At 40.0% G+C, this 19,348-nt stretch overlaps 1 protein-coding gene across 1 annotated transcript in view; it reads left to right on the top strand.

The window, feature by feature from the left end:
* GPAM (glycerol-3-phosphate acyltransferase, mitochondrial) overlaps positions 1 to 19,348 on the top strand; it is a gene marked incomplete at its 3' end in the record, with an annotated part of 47,422 nt that overhangs the window by 10,959 nt on the left and 17,115 nt on the right. Inside the window, exons 2-7 of the mRNA XM_080693620.1 lie at positions 7,794 to 7,924; positions 10,188 to 10,310; positions 12,545 to 12,618; positions 14,974 to 15,087; positions 17,544 to 17,690; positions 18,295 to 18,391. Of these exons, the coding sequence (XP_080549746.1) occupies positions 7,823 to 7,924; positions 10,188 to 10,310; positions 12,545 to 12,618; positions 14,974 to 15,087; positions 17,544 to 17,690; positions 18,295 to 18,391 (657 nt within the window). The 5' untranslated portion in view covers positions 7,794 to 7,822. The remainder of the gene's footprint in view (positions 1 to 7,793; positions 7,925 to 10,187; positions 10,311 to 12,544; positions 12,619 to 14,973; positions 15,088 to 17,543; positions 17,691 to 18,294; positions 18,392 to 19,348) is intronic.

Genomic DNA, 19,348 nt, shown 5'->3' with positions numbered 1-19,348 from the left:
TCATTCCCCCAAAGCCTGCCTGCCTCCTTCCTGACTCAGGTGTATTTGATGACTATCTTGAGGAGCTTCTCTAGCCTACCTTTTCACATGGACCCTCCTATCCCAGTCGAGATATGACTGAATCTGGGCTTGGGGCCTTCTCTGGACATTATGTCTCACTGTAAGTTGACTCCGTATCTGGGGAAATTCCTTCATCTTCCATTCTGTTTGGCTCTGTTCTTACTTCTTCTCCCTAGGCCAAGGTCCCAGCATACCTTGTGTCTGAGCCCAAGAAATTTCTACTGCTTGAAGTCACAGTTCCATCTTCTTTAAGACTTGGAGCTGGGCATGGTGGCACACACTTGTAATCCCAGTACCTGGGAGGCTGAGACAGGAGATTGGCAAGATATCATCACCCTGATCAATCAGGGGGAAATAGATGTTGGACAGTCAGGTCTCAGTGCCTGCTCCAACTCTACTAAGCGAATCCTACAAGCCACAGACCTGAAAACTTGCTGCAGATTTTTGAGCCCCTTTGGAAACAATTATTAAACAGGAGTAGAGTAAGTACCCTAGACTGCAGACTCTGAGGGAGAAGGGACCATGCTGTCTTTGTGTTCAATGCTGTATCTATAACACAGTGCCTGGCATGAAGTCATTTTATAAATATTTCTTGACTACGTGCATAAACAGAAGGAGCCGAGAGAAAAGGAGATGATGAAAAAATGAGCCCAACAGGAATAAACCCTCGTGACTATTTTCTTTTAAAGTTTTTGTAAGAATAATTGTTATATCTTAGATCAAGTGATATCAGAGACCTCATCATTGGATTTTGGGAAATCAGTTAATAATGCTCTCACAATTTTTTTGTCCGAGAAATGCTTCTATGAATAAGTGGGTCTATAGGAACTTGTACCCAGCTAAGTTTTGACCAATGATTCTGAATCAACTTGGGAGTAAGTCTATATTGGAGAGGGACTTCCAGGAAGGCAGGAGGAGTTCTTGACCAGCGTGGGTTAGATATGAAAAGGCCTAGGTCCTGCTACCTCCTGTCTGTCCTTGGACCTTGTGCTCTTGTGCTTTTATTTCTATATATGTTATAAACTCCCCCAAATGTTTTTGTTGTAGTTAATGATCTTTTGAAAGGGTTTTTAAAATGAGAAAATTATTTATCTTTATATTTATGTTTTCTTGAAATCTTCATTCCTTTGTGTGGATTCAGATTTCCATCTAGTAGCATTTTTCTTTTTGCCTAAAGGAATTTAATACTTCTTATAATGTGAGCCTTGTAGTGATTAATTCTTTTAGTGTTTATGTGCCAAAACATGTCTTTGTCTTGTTTTGAAATATATAGACACACATATGTGTGTATATATAAATGTGTGTGTGTGTGTATATATGTGTATATATATATATATATATATATATGAAAGAATTCAAGATTGACAGATTTTTCATTCATTAGTTTAACATAAACACACATAAAACAAAAGAATTCTAGATTGACGGTTTTTAAATTCAATACTATAAAGTGGTGTTCCACTATCTTCTGGTTTGCATATTTCTGATGAGAAGCCCGGTGCTGTCTTTGTTGCTCTGTACTATAACGTCGTTTTTATTCTATGGCTGCTTTTAAAGATTTCCTCTTTATTACTGGCTTTAGGCAATTTGATGATGATGCTCTCTGGCAGAGTTTTCTGCCTCTGTCCACTTACACTGTTGAGTTTCTTGCATTTGTGTGTCTGTATTTTCATCATATTTGCAAAGATTTCATCCACTAGTCAACAATTTCTTTCTGTCCTCCCCAATGTGACCCACTTCATATTCCTCCTTGGGTAGTTTCAATCACAGTGTTTTTGAGTTCTTTACTCTCCTTTTTAGTAATGTCTAATCTCTTTGTTAATCCTGTTCGTGTGTGTGTTAAAAGTCTCAGATGCTGAGTTTATAATCTCTAGACATCTGGATTTTTAAAAGATTTAAAAGGATTTGAATTTTTAAAAGACTTTTTTATGTCTCTGCCTACCATGCTCCATCTCTTTCCTCTATTTCCTTAAACATATTTACTATAGTTAAAATTGCTCACAAAATATCCTTGTATGTGAATTCAATCATCTCTGTTATTCCTAGGATTCTTCTATCAACCAATTCCTTCCCCTCCTCACTATGGGTCATTCTTTCCTGCTTCTTTTTGCATGCACAATCATTTGAATTGGATGCCTGGCAGATTTTTACTTTGTGGGGGTGCTATGTGTATATTTACATTTATATATAAATATTACTTCCTGTAAGTGTTCTGTGCTTTATTCTGGGATACTTCCTTCTTCAAACTAGTTTAATCTTTTTGGGGGATGGATTTTAAGATTTGTTAAGTAGCAGAGTAGCATTTACTCTAGGAAAATTAAAATTAAAATTACTATTTTACCCTGCTTCTGAGGCAAGACCGTTTGCTTCATGAATGATGAAGTTTTCCAGGCTAAGTGCCAGGATCAGGACCACGACTCATGGTCCTGTGTGTCACAGACTCTCATTCTGTTCTGAATCCTGGGAGCAGAAATAATTCCCTGCTCTGTGCAAGCCCTGGCGATTGTCCTCTCTTCCCTTTATATATTTTTTTCTTGACTTTGAGCAGCTTTCTTACACATAGATGCTAATCGGCTGAAAACTAGAGATATTCTGCAGATCTCCATGGTTCCTCCTCTCTCTGGATAGCTTTTTCAAAACTCCACGGTGCTCTACTAGCCTTAGATGCTTTTGCCTCCCTCATTTCCCAGTCAGCTCAAAGAGGTCTCCCAGGATCCCCCCACTCTGCTTCCTGGCAACTCTCTCTAGGTGATAAATCAAGGCAGTCCTTGGGCTCAGCTTGTTTCTGCTGTTCTGTCCAGCTACATGTGTCCAACACTTGAAAGCCACTGTTATCTATTTTCCTGTCTGTTTTTGGTTTTGTTGTTGGTTGTTTTAGGCTGGACACAGTAAATGTAGTCCTCTTGCTCCATCTTGGCTGGATAAACTGGATGACTATAAATTAATGTTCTGTAGATAAAACAGATAGCAGAGGGTGTCACCTGTTTCCCACACAATTCTCCCTAAGTAACCTGAAACACTTGATATGGCAATCCACATTCACAAGCACAGTAACCCTTGTGCAACGGGTGTTACAGAAGAGTTGCCTACAAGCGTATTTTGTGTAAGATTTTCCCCATCTGGTTTATATTTTAAGAGTTACAGGGTGCCTTCTTTACTTCATTTCTTGTTTGTTTTAGCAGTGGTTCAAACTTTAATACTTTTATTTGCCCCTCCCCCTTTCTTTGTTAGTGATCAGTAATCTGTAGGAAAAATTCATCTTTTGAGGTTAGAATTCATCTTATCCAAATAAATATATAGTCCTCAAATACTTAGGCACGTGCTTGTTGCTGAGATACAGTCGAGGTTGAATAAAGACAGTCTTTGGCCTCAAGAAGATCAAGATCTTTTTTTTTTTCTTAATGTGAATATCCATTTCTATTGTTTTGGGTTGTTTTAAAATAATATTTGCATATTTGGATGTATGTCTGAGCAGAAGTAGAAAGTTCAGGAGGGAGAGTTCTTGCTTTTCTTGTTCATCAGCTTCAACAAGTATTTGTGGAATACTTGCTATACCGAGGCGTCATGGTGTTAGCTAAGATGCTGAGGCAACTCACTGAACATGGTTAAGTTTGCAATGCTGTGGAATTCTGAAACAAACTGATCAAAATCCAAGATGTGGTGCCATAGTAAATCCCTGCGATTTCACAAGGGAGTGTGATTACTGAGGGCTGAGGGATTGGGGAGGCTCCGAGAACCAACCAGTTTAGGAAGGAACTTTTGAATTTGGAGGAGAATGGCATGAGCGGAATTAAGAATATGGGTACCCATGGTTTGTATAAAATCAGAGAGGTAGATACTTTTGCTGGGGAGGATTAGGAAACATGGAGGCCTTATATGTCATGCTAAGGCAGTTAGGCTCTAAGGAAATTATATACCTATATTATCTATATGATATACCTATATTATCTATATTATCATATATATATATATATATATATATATATATATATATATATATATGGATTAGGGCTAGTGTGTGTAAGAGAGACAAGAGCCAGAGGCAGTGACCTAGAGGACAGAGACTGTGCCTTACTATCTTTATATTCCCAGAGCCTACTTTATATTTAATGTTTGTTGCTTGAGCACAAGTAGAAGGCTATCCCTCCCTTTGTGAATTGCTAATGCTCTTGGTAACCACTGGCCTTCCCAATGGCATGGCAAGTGTTATGAAAGAGCCACCGCTTGCACAATGTTATTTTGTTTAAACAGCTAAAGTGAGGCAAATTTTGATTTGGACTTCTTCCAGCCTTTTTATTTTGTATATCTGCTTTTATTGGTGCATTGTATTTATATATCACAATGAGGTTCTGAGTGATAGGACACACATGCACCTTGCACCTGGTGTGCTTCTCTGAGTCCCACCCCAATCCCTCTTCTTTCTAATACATGTTATTGAGATTGGCATTGCTAATTTTGTACATGTATATGGCATTATTTGGTCTTCAAGCTTTTTTTTTTTTTTGTGGTATTGGGGATGGAACCCAGGGGCATTCGACCTCCGAGCTATACCCCCTGCCCTATTTTTTATTCTTTATTTTGAAACTGGGTTTCACTGAGTTGCAGAGGGCCTCACTAGGTAGCTGAGGCTGTCGGCGAACCGCGATCCTCCAGTCTCAGCCTCCATAATGCTGGGATTACAAGTGTGCGCCACCATGCCCGGCTCCCTTTATTCTTTATTTTAAAACAGGGTCTAAGTAGCTGAGACTGGCTGCGGACCTCTATCCTCCTGTCTCAGCCTCCTAAGTACTGGAATTACAAGCATAGGCCACCATGCTCAGCTTCTTTAAGCCTTTTTAAAAAACTTACTTTTAATTGTAAATAAACAAATCATAGTAATATATACTTGAGGTACAAAGTGATATTATCATTTATGAATACAACATCAAGTAATTAAATCAATCTATTTAACATACCATCACCTCAAATATTTTTTTTTGTGTGTGTGTGTGGTGGGAGCATTTGAAATGTGCATTTTGAAAAACCCTAGAGTCCAGGACAATACTATCTTCACCAAGCTATGCAATATATCTTAAAGAAATATCTTAAAAAAAAAAACACAAAGAACTCTTCTTCCTGCCTCAAAGAGGCTTATCTTTCAAGTCTTTTTTTTTTCTTCCCATTCCTCCTGTTCCTCTTTAAAGGCTCAGCTAGTCTCAGATAAATTATATATACAATGTAGCACCCACACTCCTCACGCCTCTCCAGCTGCGGACCTCTATCCTCCTGTCTGATGGGATTTAAATTCTGCAAGGATTTTACAAATCTGCATGGGTTTTACAAATCTCATAAAAAGACAATTCACACTTCTACACATAAAACCACACAGCCCCTCCTCCTCCAACAGGACCTGGCACAGATACAAGCAGAGTTCACAGTGCACACACCCTCGCGTGCACATGTTCCGCTCTTGGACACACACATACACCTCGTGTGCCCTTGTTCTACTCTTGGGATGCACATCCCCAACACACACCTCCGTGTGCACGCGTCCTGTGCTTGGACACACATCCTTGCCAGCCCAGCTCCTCCCCATACACCTACCTACCTTCATGTGCACACGCCCTATTCTTGGACACACACACACACACACACACACACACACACACACACTATTCTTGGACACACACACACACACTATTCTTGGACACACACACACACACACCCGCGCACGCGGCCTACTCCGGGTGCCACGCGCCGCCAGGCCGCCCAGGCCCCGCCCCCGCCCAGGCCCCGCCCCGCGCCTCACTCCCTGCGCCGCCGCCGGTGGCGTCATCAGGGCGCGACATTGCAGCAGGCGCTGGCCGGGATTTGCAGAGCGGGCAGCTGCAGCCGCTGAAGCCGAGCTGCCGGCGGAGCGCCGGGGCGGGTGTGGGCTGCGGGAGGCCGAGCGCGGGACAGGTGCGTGGCGCCCCTTCGCCGGGCCTGGCGCGACGCCTGCAGGTCCCCGGGGAAGCCCGAGCCCCTTCCCCTCGCCGGGCTCGGCGTCCCCCAGGGGTGGGCCCGGCTCCCGCGGGCTGCGGTCCGCACGGCTCTCCCGGGAGGTGGGGCTGCGGCGCGGTCCCCTGGGGAGGACGAGTCCCTGCGGCCCGGGAACCGGGCAGCCCATCACACGGAGGCCCTGGGGCGGCAGGGTGCGCCCAGAGCAGGTGGCGCTGGGTTTATCCAGTGACTGTGACAGCGGCCAACGTGCCTTGAGCCCGCCGTTCTAGGCGATTGAGGTCTACTATTCAGTCCTCTTAGCAACCGAAGTAAGATCGACGCCGACTCCCACCTTGCAGAGGGGGAAACTGAGGCATACAAGTTTAACGTGTCTAAATCCACGCAGCGCGGGCTTTAAGCTCCGACCTGGCTCTCCCTGCCACTTAGCTCAGCTCCGGGTCTGCTGCTCCCTTCAGCCCAGCCGCCTGGCGCCTCTGGGATTTTTTTTTTTTTTTTTAAACTCCTCGACCTTGAGTAAACCCCGTGGGGAGGGAGGAGGGGCAAAATGTAGACTTCCTATTGGCACAGTCCCTCTCCTGTCCTCATCTCCGCGATACTTCTTTACCCAGGCAGCAGCTTGCTCCCTCTGTCGCCTGAACATTAGGCCCTAGAAACTGATAGCTGAGTGCGGAATTTCTATTTTATCATACAGAAGAACTCTTATCGCAGGTGCATTGCTTTGCTGTTCTCCCCTAGTCTTATTATATTAGCTGGTTGCCTGCGTTAAGTTGCTTAGGACATGTGGAGTTATTTTGAGTCTAATAGTTATTGCAGCAAATCCATAAGGGGATTGTAAAGAAATCAGAACATGCATTCCACAAAATGCTGTTATCTGAAAGTTTTCTCCTAGGATTTTAAGGGAATAATAGGAGGTCAGGTGAGAAGTAGCCAAAAGCTAAAATAATTAGAGAATACAGAGTCTGTTAAAAATACAGAGTATGTTAAAAGTTTTTATGTTTTATGTTAGTATTTGTTTTAGGACTTCACTTTCAGCGAACATTTTCCGTTTAGGGTAAGAAAAAGCTTATTGAAAAGATTGAACACTTAGAAATCAGATATTCCCAAGTGGAGTACTTTTCTTTTAGAGCTGTGTAGATGCACTAAAAGGACAAATTTCATGTCTTTTAAAATACCACAAGAAATTAAGAGGCCCAGTTTAGTTTAAATGGGGGCATTTTAAAGGTGTCTCCAATAGCCTTTATTCATTTTACATTGCGTAAGTAGGTATGAGTGAAACTTCTCACTTCCTAATTTAAAAAGATCTTGTGCATATTCATGTAGCATATTTAATGAGACAAATGCATGTTATCACCTCCCCGGAACTATTTAATTATTAACAAAAATGAAATAATTAATGTGGTGCATGCTTGAAATCAGCTCTTGTTTTCATCTGCAAATGAAAATTGCTAGCTGTTTTGTTTAGGAAGTCTAAGGATACAATATTTGTAAGGATAAAATACTGTATCCTTAGACTTTAAGGGAGTCTTAGGATACAGTGTTGATTTTTTCCCTCTCTAGGCAGAACAGCTTAACTGAGTTCATATAAGCACTTTAAGAGCAGTTTTTACACTGATTCCACAGAGTAGAAATTCACCAGTTGATTTGCTATCCTATTATGGAACAAAATAACGTAGAAGTTAGACTTTTTGAGTTCTGGTATTTGCTGTCTGGATTCCTCATTTACTTACATGGCATGTATATATTTTTTCTAGCACATGATTTGGGAGTTACTCTTCGTGACATGGATGAATCTGCATTGACCCTTGGCGCAATAGATGTTTCTTATCTGCCAAATTCATCAGAATATAGCCTTGGTCGATGTAAACACACAAGTGAGGAATGGGTAAGTTTAAGAGAAGAATTAAAAGCATATGATAAAAAAAAAAAGTTCATTTCAGTGTTATTTTTGAAGGTGGCAGCTTTGCGGGCAGCAGGATCAAACAGAGGCTAATAAAAATAGCTACAGAAACTGTCTTCAGTTGATAGAAGTTATGTTTCTGAAGTTTAATGATATTAAAACAATTTTTATGGTGTTAGGAGTCATTGGGAAGAAAAATTGAATAGAAAATTTAATGCTGATCATATTAATAAGCAAAACAATTTTGTCTAGAGGGGTTAAAAAACCCTAGGAGTTGTTTTATGTTTTAAGTAGTGTAGTTATAAAGGTATGCTTTTCTTTTCTTCACAATCCATTTCCCAGGAGTTATATTTAATAGGCATGAATTTTATGATGAAAATAAACTTTTAAAAACTAAAAATAGAAAATTTTAGTATGAATCCAATCCCAGAAACATACATTGCCATGTGTTGTTTTCCTATTTCAGCACAGCATTGGCATGTTTTAAATATTATGTCAAACACACTCTGCTTTATGTAAAGTTTTTTGTTTTTTTTTTTAAATTTATTTTAATTTTCTTGTGGTACTGACTGTGAATGGAACCCAGGAGCAGTCTGCCGCTGAGCTATTCCCCCTAATCCTGTTTTATTTCTTATTTTGAAACAGAGTCTCACAAAGTTGCAGAGGGCTTCCCTAAGTTGCTAAGGCTGGCTGCAAACCTGTGATCCTCCTGTTTCAGCCTCTCAAGTACCAGGATTACGGGCATGCGCCACCCTGCTCTGCTTGGTTATTTTCAAGAATGTTCTATCAGTGAGATCTGAGCAACGAATGAGCTCAAGGAGAAACTTGGTAGAACAGTGGAGCAGAGTTTGACCCTAATCTAGCATTATAGCTGTAATTTAAATTCCAGTCTTTAAACTCTCTTGATAAAAGAATGGTTTTTAGCTTACTTCATTTTTTGTTTAAAGGAAAATGTTTATGCGGTAGTAGAACAGGCTGCTTGCTATGGCAGACCCTAGCAGCTTTATTGTGAGAGCTTATGATTTAAAAGGGAGGAAAGTTGACTGTCAGCATCGGGATCCAGGAGAATGACTTGCTCATCCTGTTCTGTCAGAAGTCACTTTACCTTCTACTCGGATTTAGTTTTATTTTTTGAACTAAAATTTTTATTTTTATTATGTATGTACACAAACACACACACACACACACACACACACACACACACACACACACACATTTTTTTCACGGTAGTTTACTAGTTTGAACCCAGGTTCATTCTACCTCTGAGCTACATGCCCAGCCTGATTGAATGGTTTTTGGTTCTGAAACAGGGTGTCACTAGGTGCTGAGCGTCTGGCTCTGTTTCTGAGGTGGTCCTGTAATCTGCAGTCCTCTTGTCAGCCTCCCAGGGATTACAGATGTGTGCCGTTGCACCCAGTTTGTTCATGTTGATCTTCTAATTGACATAGTGATTGTACATATTCATGGTTTACAGTGTGTTATTTCAATACATGTACACAAAGTGTGAGGATTAAGCCAGGGATATTAGCATATCTAAGCGGCTTAAACATTTATCATTTTTTTGTGTTGGGACTATTCAAAATCTTCTAACTAGTTTGAAATGTGTAATAAATTTTTGTTAACTAGAGTTACCCTGCTGTGAACACTAGGACTTAATCCTTCTAGGTAACTATACTTTTGTACCTGTTAATGGAATTTTCTCTGCACACCTTCCCCCACCTTCCTAGCCTGGTAACTACAATGCTCCTGTTTCTATGAGATCAGCACGTTCACCTTCCATGTTTGAGTAAGAACATGCAGTGTTTTTCTTTCTGTGACTGCCTCATTGCACTTCACATAGTATTTTTCAGGCTTATCCATGTTGCCCGTGACAGGAATTTACTCTTTTAATAGCTGCGTAATATTCTTCTGTGTTTATGTACCGTGTTTTTTTTATTCATTCATCTTCATGGATACCACAACTTAGTTTTAAACCCTTGCATGCTACATTGGGTATATAGCCATCATTAGAGCTATTACCCTTCTTGGGTAATCAACTTTTGCTTATGTGCCAAGCTTTTTTCCAAGTGTTGCTCATGGGAGGGAATACCATTAACGAAAACCAACATGGAAACACCCAAAATTAGACTAAGCAAGGGAAACCATGTAATAATTTTCTCTTATAACAGAAAGATCTTAGTTTTGGCGATCAAGCGCCAAGTCTTATTTCTCTTGCCATTCAGATACTATTTTCCTTAATATTTGTTAGGTTGAGTGTGGCTTCACGCCTACTGTCTTCAGATCTGCAACCTTAAAATGGAAAGAAAGCCTCATGAGCCGGAAAAGGCCGTTCGTTGGCAGATGCTGCTATTCCTGCACGCCCCAGAGCTGGGTAAGAACCTTCCTCCTTGTCAGCTTGGAACAAGAAGAGTGCAACTTTGTGTGAATTTTTATTATTTGGTTTTAATGGATTTAACTTATTTTTTGAACTGAGACCCACATTTATAAAGCAAATATTCAAATTAAAGACTTAATTTTCCCCATTAATTTATTCAATAAGTATTGATCCCCTAATTAATCTAGGCACTATCATGGGTCTTTCTTAGTTTTGGTATGATTTTAGGGGGAGAGTAGGTCTGTCATTTACTCCTTCTGGAAGACTGTAGGAATCTTCATGTAGTTTTTCTTGTTTTTTTTTTGTTGCATTGGTGCATCCTAATTATATGTCATAGTGGGGTTCAGTGATAAATGCACACAGCTTTCATTGTGTGTTTCCCTGAGGTCCCCACTCCTGCTCTCTCTTATGTAAAGACAATCTTTCTATCCATACAAGTAACTCCGTGCATGAACAAAAGCTTATTTGAGTAGTTACCATCATCAGATCTCCCCTTCCTCCTCCATGAGCTTTCATGTTGACCTTTACCACTTAACATTAAAATTCTACCTTGGTGAGAGAGATAATGGGACAGAAGAAGAACGTGAAGCTGTGACTGTGTTCTTGGCTTTGGCAAAGTTTCTGTTCCTGAGCAATGTTTATTGATTTTGTGGTAAATATGGTCGCAAAAATGTTAGGGTGAAAATTTATGAAAGAGTGTATTTGGGTTGTTTGTATTTTGGTGAAGAATCACAAATGGTGCAGTGTCTTCCACAGTGCAGTGCAGTATCTGAGAAGAGGTGATTGGCGGGTGGTCAGGGTGCTGGGTTAGCGCTGGAATGGAGACTGGCATTTGGCTGTCTTCTAAGGCAGTGGAGTTACATTTTAAATAGTGTATTTGGATGTTAAGTTCTTTCTACATTGGGCCAGTTATTAAAATGTAGACATTGAAGTGCTGCCATTTATACAGGTTGCTCATGACCTGTGTGGATAGCTAACTGTGTTGTGTGAATTTTCTGCTCAAAGGTGAGTTGGTAGGAAATAGAATTCTGAGGTATAAAGAGATTTGTGTGGACCCAAGCTGCTCACAGGTCTGCTCAAGAATATCTTATAAACACTGCTTTTTCTAAACCACCAAGTACCTGTTAGAAGACGTTGGTAGAACTGAAGGCTCATGGACATTTCTAATTTAGGAGTAAGACCATTTCAGATTCATAGGACAGTAAAATAAAGATTAAGATAGAAGGCCATGTAGATTTTCTTTTTAGATCTGGCATCTCATCTAATTTTAATTTTAAATGCATATTCAAAACAATACCTTAACTACAACTGTTGACCAAAACAAATACTTTGACTACAATGTTGCAGTGTATTCTTAAGTCAGATGAAACAACAGAAGACTCTTTGGTGGTTGGTGTGTGGTTTTGAAGTGGGATAGAGTTTTGCCTGAATATACTACCTGATAGAGCTGAACTTAATCCTGAGTTTCTTCCTTGGCATGTTTACTTAAAATAATTTGTTTGAAAACATTTTTTATAGTAACTTGTCGATATTTGATATATTTTCTCCAAAATCCTGTTTTCCTTAAGTTTTTTTTTATATCCTTGGTTGAATGTTCATTATACTCTTTTGCATTTATTTGTGGCAAATTTACTTCTCTTCTCACATTGAAAAGAGGAAGTCTATAGCTTTGTCAACAGAGCTGTTACTAGATTATCTGCAAGAGCACCTATTAAGAGAGTTCCCTGTAAATGTGCATTTTCTCACCAAATGGATAGTCATTTTAGGAGAATAGAAAGACCATACTCGTTGGAGCAAGACACGAGAATGAATCCTAAGCTCCTGGCAGCCTTAATGGGGATAATTCTTATTTGGTGGGGGATTTAGTAATCTAAAAATACCTGTGTGGTACTTAGCATAGTATTTTTGAGCGTGGAGAACACTGATATCCCTGACTCCCCGTGAGTTACTTAAGGTCTCTATAACTTTACCTATTCTAGGATAAACGTGAGGAGTGGGACAGGAAGCGAAGAAGCATCATTTCCTTTAGTTTTAAGGTTTTAAAATATTAATTTTGAGTTGTGACCACCTTTGAAGATTGATGAGTACTTTCCTATGAAATATTTTCTTCATCACTTAGATCTTTGCCTGATCTTATGGTTGGATTTTTAAAGTCACTAGGAACTAGTAATGTGAACTTTTGACAGTCAATCCAGTTGTATATTTATGTTTGCATTTATTTTTTTGTATAGGAAAAATTTTTCAACCCCAGTATTCCATCTTTGGGTCTGCGGAATGTTATTTATATCAATGAAACTCACACAAGGTAAAAAGAAATTTCTTATACTTCTAGTGAACCTCAAAAGAAAAACTCCATATTATCATTTACCATAAATTAAAATAAATCTGTTTTTGAGAGTGAATAGAATGAGAGGTCTTGACACAAGAGGCTTTATTTAAAAATTAGGCCAGGCATGGTGGTGCATGCTGGTTATCCCAGTACTTGGGAAGCTGAGGCAGGAGGATTGCAGGTGTGTGGTCAGTCTCAGCTACTTAGGCCCTCTGCAGCTTAGTGAGACCCTGTTTTAAAATAAATAATAATAATAAAAAAATAGGTCTGGGGGTGTAACTTAGAGGTAGAATTCCTCTGGGTTCAATTCCTAGTTGTACACACACACACACACACACACACACAAATTAAAAATAAAAATTAGAAGCAGGATAGCCACCAGAGACCTATTACTGTTACCATTATTCCCTGACATGACCTCTGTTGCTCTCATGGATGTCATGGGAATGTAGATGTCACCTACAGTGCTCTTCTGCTCACTGGTATATTGACTTTGCACATGAAGTGTGCTAAAATGTGAGCGATACTTGAGGACAGCATAGATTTGAATGTCCTATCTATTGTGACTATTTTATACTTCAAAAAAGTATACGTGATTAAAATCTATAAAAATCTGCCAATCTATGGGGTATTTGAAAATTTTTTCTCTACTGAGCAAATGTTCTTTGACTTATTATTTACCTAAGACTTTTGTTTGAATTCTTATTTCTAAATTCCAGGTATATGGGAATGGACTAGTAGATGCCCAGAGGGAGAGTAAGGGCCTTTGTTCTCTGAATCTAGGTTGTAGGATAAGGAAGGAGTGTTGGGAGGTTTGTGCAATGTCTGTGAGGCAAGAGATTCAGCAGTGAAAATACAATCAGTTCTTATTATTCTAAGAGTAGATGTCTTAAGCAGGTAAGCAGGATGCTGAGAAACACTTGATATTCTAAGAAAAACCATTCCAAGAAGTCAGATACTTAGAGCTTTTCTGGTGTGACTATTAGTTGATGAGGTCACATACAAGAATGATAATATTGCATATATATTAAAGTCTGTTTTTTCTTAAATAGAACTAAGTCAAAGTCCAGGGTATATTTTTCCCATTATCAGGCTACTCTTTTCTCTGTCTTGTCTCCCTCATTATATTTAAAGGAGAGAGGAACGACTCTGGCCCATTAAAGAATATTTTTTTTCTTTTTCTTGGTTGACATGATTAAGGTTCTAAGAAAAGGAATAGAGTATTTTCTTGATGTAAATAGACACTCTACATATAAATTCTACACTTACTTGTTCTTAATTGGAAACAGTTAAAAAGATGGTTTTGGCTCCATCAGCTTGTCAATATGAAATTATTCATTGAAATAAGCTACATATATAGCTATTTAGTTTACATGATGCATGACACAGAGCCTCAACAGCTTTATGTGTGTGCACACACGTGGTTATACTTATGTACACTAACATACTCTCTTACATACGGTATTTTCAGTCAGTTGGAAAAAAATTCTTAAAGAGTTGGACTTCATGTATTTAAGTAATAATCTGACAATTTCTACTGAAGGAATAGTTTAGAATGAACACTTAGCAAATTGGGCTAAATTTTTAGAAGACTGAGTCAAAGGAGGTGAAAGAAGGAAATAGAGGCCAGGAGGAGAGCTAAGGAACTAGTGATTCATAAATACTTCTAAGTGATTTTCCTCAATTGAGGGCTCTCGGATCTTTTCAGAATAATTGAACTTACATGTGAAATCTTCTGCTCTATTATTATGGAGGGAACAGCAGTGCAGTGAAGACTCATAGCATTCTTATCTGAAATCCATCTCGCTATCCCCTCATCATAGTCACAGTGGCTGATTAGAACGTGTCCTGTCCCTGGGTATGAAACGTAGATCACAGACCAGCCACACTTGATTCCTCTCAGCTGATCAACCTTGTTAATTCAATTTGAGAGGCAGTGATTATCTTAGAAGATAATAATTAAAAGTAAATAATAATAATTGGAAAAGATTCTAAATTAATGTTTTTATAGATATAACTATAAATGATGTAGCTTATATATCTGGATATATATGTATATGACTTTCAACACACACACACAAATACATACTATATACATATTTTTATAAATCACTCAATATAGTTGCCATTTTAGTGGTATTAGTATAGCCAAATTTTTCTGTTCTTACATTAAAGTTATTACTTAGTAAAGTAAGACTTTTGAAGCATTAATACACTAGGAGAAATTTGCTATAGGAGAATTCTAAGTCATAGGAAAAGGTGCTCTTAGGCTTTGTTTTTAGGACAAAAAGTACTAGAGGATTTTTCTGCTAACTCTGTTTTGCATCTCAGGCACCGAGGATGGCTCGCAAGACGACTTTCTTATGTCCTTTTTGTTCAAGAGCGGGATGTCCATAAAGGCATGTTTGCCACCAATGTGGCTGAAAATGTCCTGAACAGCAGCAGGTGAGGGCAGGTACTCTGTCACATGGAGAGGCGGGGATGGGCCGTTTAGTGGGAGAGAGGAGTAGGTCCTTCCATTAACCTTTGATTTCTCCAAACTCTGTCCCGAGAAATGTTTGCATCCCCCAAAACTGAATGTTAAAAGATCCAAAGGAAACCAAGGAAAGACAGGAAAAGAGATGGTTTTGGTGAACTGGTCCATGTAGGAAGAACAGCCCTGTTTTATGGATTAATAACCGAATGGGTTTCTAGCACATGAGAGGCCAATTGTGAGTCAGGGTTCAGAGGTACACACATTTCCCGGGTTCTCTGTGTTTTGTAATAGTCATGTTTGGGACATTGCGTTTCTTATTTTATAAAGGAAAGAGAAGTCAGTTTGATTTTTTTTTTCCTTTTCAAACAGCTATTGAGTACCTAGGTCATAGAAAATCATTGTTAGAAATCTTCAGAGGAAGAGTGTGTGTTTGCTCTCAGAGGAGCTTATAGGTAGGGGAGCTGTCTTGAACCCAGGTGAATTGGGCTGGAGGGGCAGGGGATTCTCCCTCTTCCCTCCAAAGGTTCTTTGAAACAAACTGACAATGGCCAGATTAACAGGAGGAAAATGTATGTGACCTTATTAATGTGTACCGGGCATCCCAGCAAAGTGATTGCCCAGTAGTCCATCAAGATTCGGAAACCTTGCAGGGCGTGGTGGTACACACTTGTAATCCCAGCCTCAGCTACTGAGTGAGGCTCTCAGCAACTTAGTGAGACCCTGTTTCCAAATGAAGTATAAAATAGGTTTGGGAGTATAGCCCAGAGGTAGAAAAGCCCCTGGGTTCCACCCCTAGTACACCATACACACACACACACACACGATTTGGAAACCTATAAATTCTTCTTCATAGGGGAGAAAGAAGTGGGGGATGCAGGTGATGTTCAGTTCTGGGAAATGATACTAAGGTAGTTATGAATGAGCCTGGAGAAGAGGCAACAGCTTGGGACAAAGTTCCTCCAGGCTTGAGGGGAGTTAGATGAAGGCGGAACTTTACTGGGAACAGAGTATCTGATTATGAAGATAACAAGATACCCCAGTTGCCCAGATCATCTTTGGAGCTGCCCCTAGAAAGTAGGTGAAAAGTCTGGATGTGGTGAGGATTTTCGTCTCCTCTTTTTCTGGGGTTATCCTCCACTGGTTATTTAATCAGAGTCTAGGGAAGGAGTTTAAGACAGTTGAATTTCTTTTGGAAGTTTAATCTTAGTGCTTTTTAGCCTTTTGGCTAAGATCTAGTCTAGAAATTTTCTCAGTCAAAGAAGGGAATTTCAGAGAGACCCTCCCTGTGATTGGGGCAGGAAGAAAAAGGAGGGGACAGACCTGGGTTCTGAGACAGCTTTCATGGCTTTCCAACTACTTTTAATTGCTCGGAATAACAATAGCCATCCTATGAGGTACGGTTTACTGAGCCCGGGCGGGGGTGGGGGGTAAATATCTAGTATCTGGCAGTTTGAGTGAAGCTGGTTCTCTTCTGCTTGGTTTTGTTCAGCTCTTTGGTTTGGCTCATGACAGAGATAGGAGGAGTGGGAGACAAGGTGGATTGAAAGACTGCTTTGAGTTCACAGGGCCATTTGTAGACCTTGCGGGGTAGCTGTTAAAGTGTCAGTGGTGCTTTCACATAGTAGGACTCAAGAAATAATTATTGAATGAATGAGGGAATAGTTGATACAACAAACATGTAAAATACTGTGGAAACTTTCCCGACCAGATGCAGTAAATGCTGTTCAATTGGTGTGTGGGTGTCCTTGGAATTGATCTTTTTGTATTATTGAATTCTGGGGCTATGTGGAGTTCTTCTGTACACCATGGGTCTCAACTCAGCAGTGGTGGGAGAAATCACAATTATTTAAACTCTTGGGTGATGATATACTCTGTTTTCTAGTTTAAAACTTGTAGTGTATTTTATTCCATCCATGTTTTGATTAGTAACAGGATGTTAGGAGCAGTCTAAGGATGCTTACTCTCAAATTGCCCCCAAGTGAAGTGAAATATTTATAAAGCTGGATAATTTTTGTTCTGCTATTTCACTATTTTGATCTTGAGCTATGTCATTTTTAAGTTACTAGCTTGATTTGAAAAGGTACGTATATTTCTGCTTTGATTCCTCCCAGAGAGTTTCATAATTACTAATGTAATTTGTGTTCCTCACACATAACGGATCATTCAGTTCCCAGTTGTCAACAATTTAATATAATTAAATTGTTAAGTTTATCTTCCAAATTTTTCAGGGATTCACTGATATGGGAATATGGTATCCATTGTTTCTTAACTTGAGCATATTGTACCTTGAGTTTGTTTCATGTTACCACATGTTTAAGAGAATGTGCCTTTTGTCTTATGATTCGTAGTTGCAGTTCAGAAAATGTGGAACACAGAGTGTAACATAATTACCAGTCACCTTGTCTGCCTTTCATTTTCACATCAGAGTCCAAGAGGCAATTGCCGAAGTGGCTGCTGAATTAAATCCGGATGGTTCTGCCCAGCAGCAGTCCAAAGCCATCCAGAAAGTGAAGAAGAAAGCCAAAAAGATTCTTCAAGAAATGGTTGCCACCGTCTCCCCAGGGATGATCAGGTAGTAAAAGGGGAGGCCGAAGTCTTCACCCAGAGCCAGCTGTTGGGAGCAAATAGGACGGAACCACTGCACTTTCCTTTCCTAGTGCAGTGCTCATTGAACAAAAGACATTTGAATACATGTTAACTCAACTCTTCTTAATATTTTCGTTCAACTTCCATGTGAAGTAGCGCCATTGTAGCTTCAAGGTGCCTTGAGCCGTTAATGACACAGCCTGGTCCTACTGCCGGCACCTGCTCTCCGCTGATTGCGAGCCAGGTCTTGCGTGTCTGTGTCTTAGAGGGTGGGGTGTATTTTGTGCTTTACAGGGATCATTCTGCTCCCCAAGTATTAGCTTGGTCGTTTGCCTTTGAAGTACAGAGTGTTCCTAGAGGGAAGTGCGATTTTAGTTCACAGCAGTGGATGTTCCTCTAAGTAGCGTGTTTAAAGTTAGCTCACTAATTCTGCAGTTCAGCTGCGCGGTGTGCAGTCACCTACGAGGGATCTTAGGTTGCAGCTTCAGAAACCGAAGTGGGCAAAAGTCGACTGTTTACAGATGTATATCTACTTGTGTACATAGAGAAGTATGCATATGCATTTAAAGTTTTGATTTTACTTTTTTCAGACTGACCGGGTGGGTGCTGCTAAAGCTTTTCAATAGCTTCTTCTGGAACATTCAGATTCACAAGGGTCAACTTGAGATGGTTAAAGCTGCGACCGAGGCAAGGATTTCTATGAATCTGTTATCCATCTCCTTTTTATTTGAAGTGATTTTAGAGTCTTATTTTAGAACTGTTATCTTGTATACCGTTGTGCCTTTCAACCACTTGGAATTTTTCCCGTTTTGCAATAACTGCCGTGGCTGGTACTGGGGAGGAGAAGTGGAGCTAAAGAAGGAACTATGAGCAATATGCAGGGCTCCTTCTGTAAGTTACCTTGTGACTACCCTCAAAATCAGGGCTGTCCTGTTGTATACATGAGGAAACAGAGGCGCAGAATAAGAAATTGTATCAAGCCACAGACAGTAAGTGATTTGCCCAGGGTTTCAAACCAAGACTGACTCAAAAGCCTGAGCTCTTTTTTATATGATTAAGGCTGCCTCTTAGAAGAGGTCGGGGCACCTTGAAGTCTTGCTCTTCTTCCTCTCTTTTTTTATTTATTTATTTATTTTTGAGGTACTGGGGATGGAACCCAGGGGCATTCTACCTCTGAGCTACACCCTCAGCCCTATTTTTTATTCTTTATTTTGAAACCAGATCTCACTGAGTTGCAAAGGGCCTCACTAAGTAGCTGAGGCTGTCTGCGAATTGAGATCCTCTGGTCTCAGCCTCCCAAATGCTTGGATTACAAGTGTGCACCACCACGCCCAGCTTAACTCGTGTGTGTGTGTGTGTGTGTGTGTGTGTGTGTGTGTTTGTGTGGTACTAGGGGCAGAACTCAAGGGCATTCTACCTCTGAGCTATACCCAAGCACTTATTTTACTTTTTTATTTTGAAGCAACATCGCATTAAGTTGTGGAGGGTCTTGCTAAGTTGCTGAGGCTGGTCACAAACCTGCGATCCTCCTGTCTTAGCATTCCAAGTACTGGGATTACAAGCGTGCCCCACCATGCCTAGTTCCATTTCTGTTGTTTTCGCTGTTCTTATGCTTGGCTACATAGGTATTAAATTGAAAAAAAA

This window comes from Muscardinus avellanarius, assembly GCF_963383645.1.
Source record: "Muscardinus avellanarius genome assembly, chromosome: 4".
Lineage (NCBI taxonomy): Eukaryota > Metazoa > Chordata > Mammalia > Rodentia > Gliridae > Muscardinus > Muscardinus avellanarius.
The sequence above is the reverse complement of the archived record's forward strand: the minus strand, read 5'-3'. Positions and strand labels throughout refer to the sequence as shown.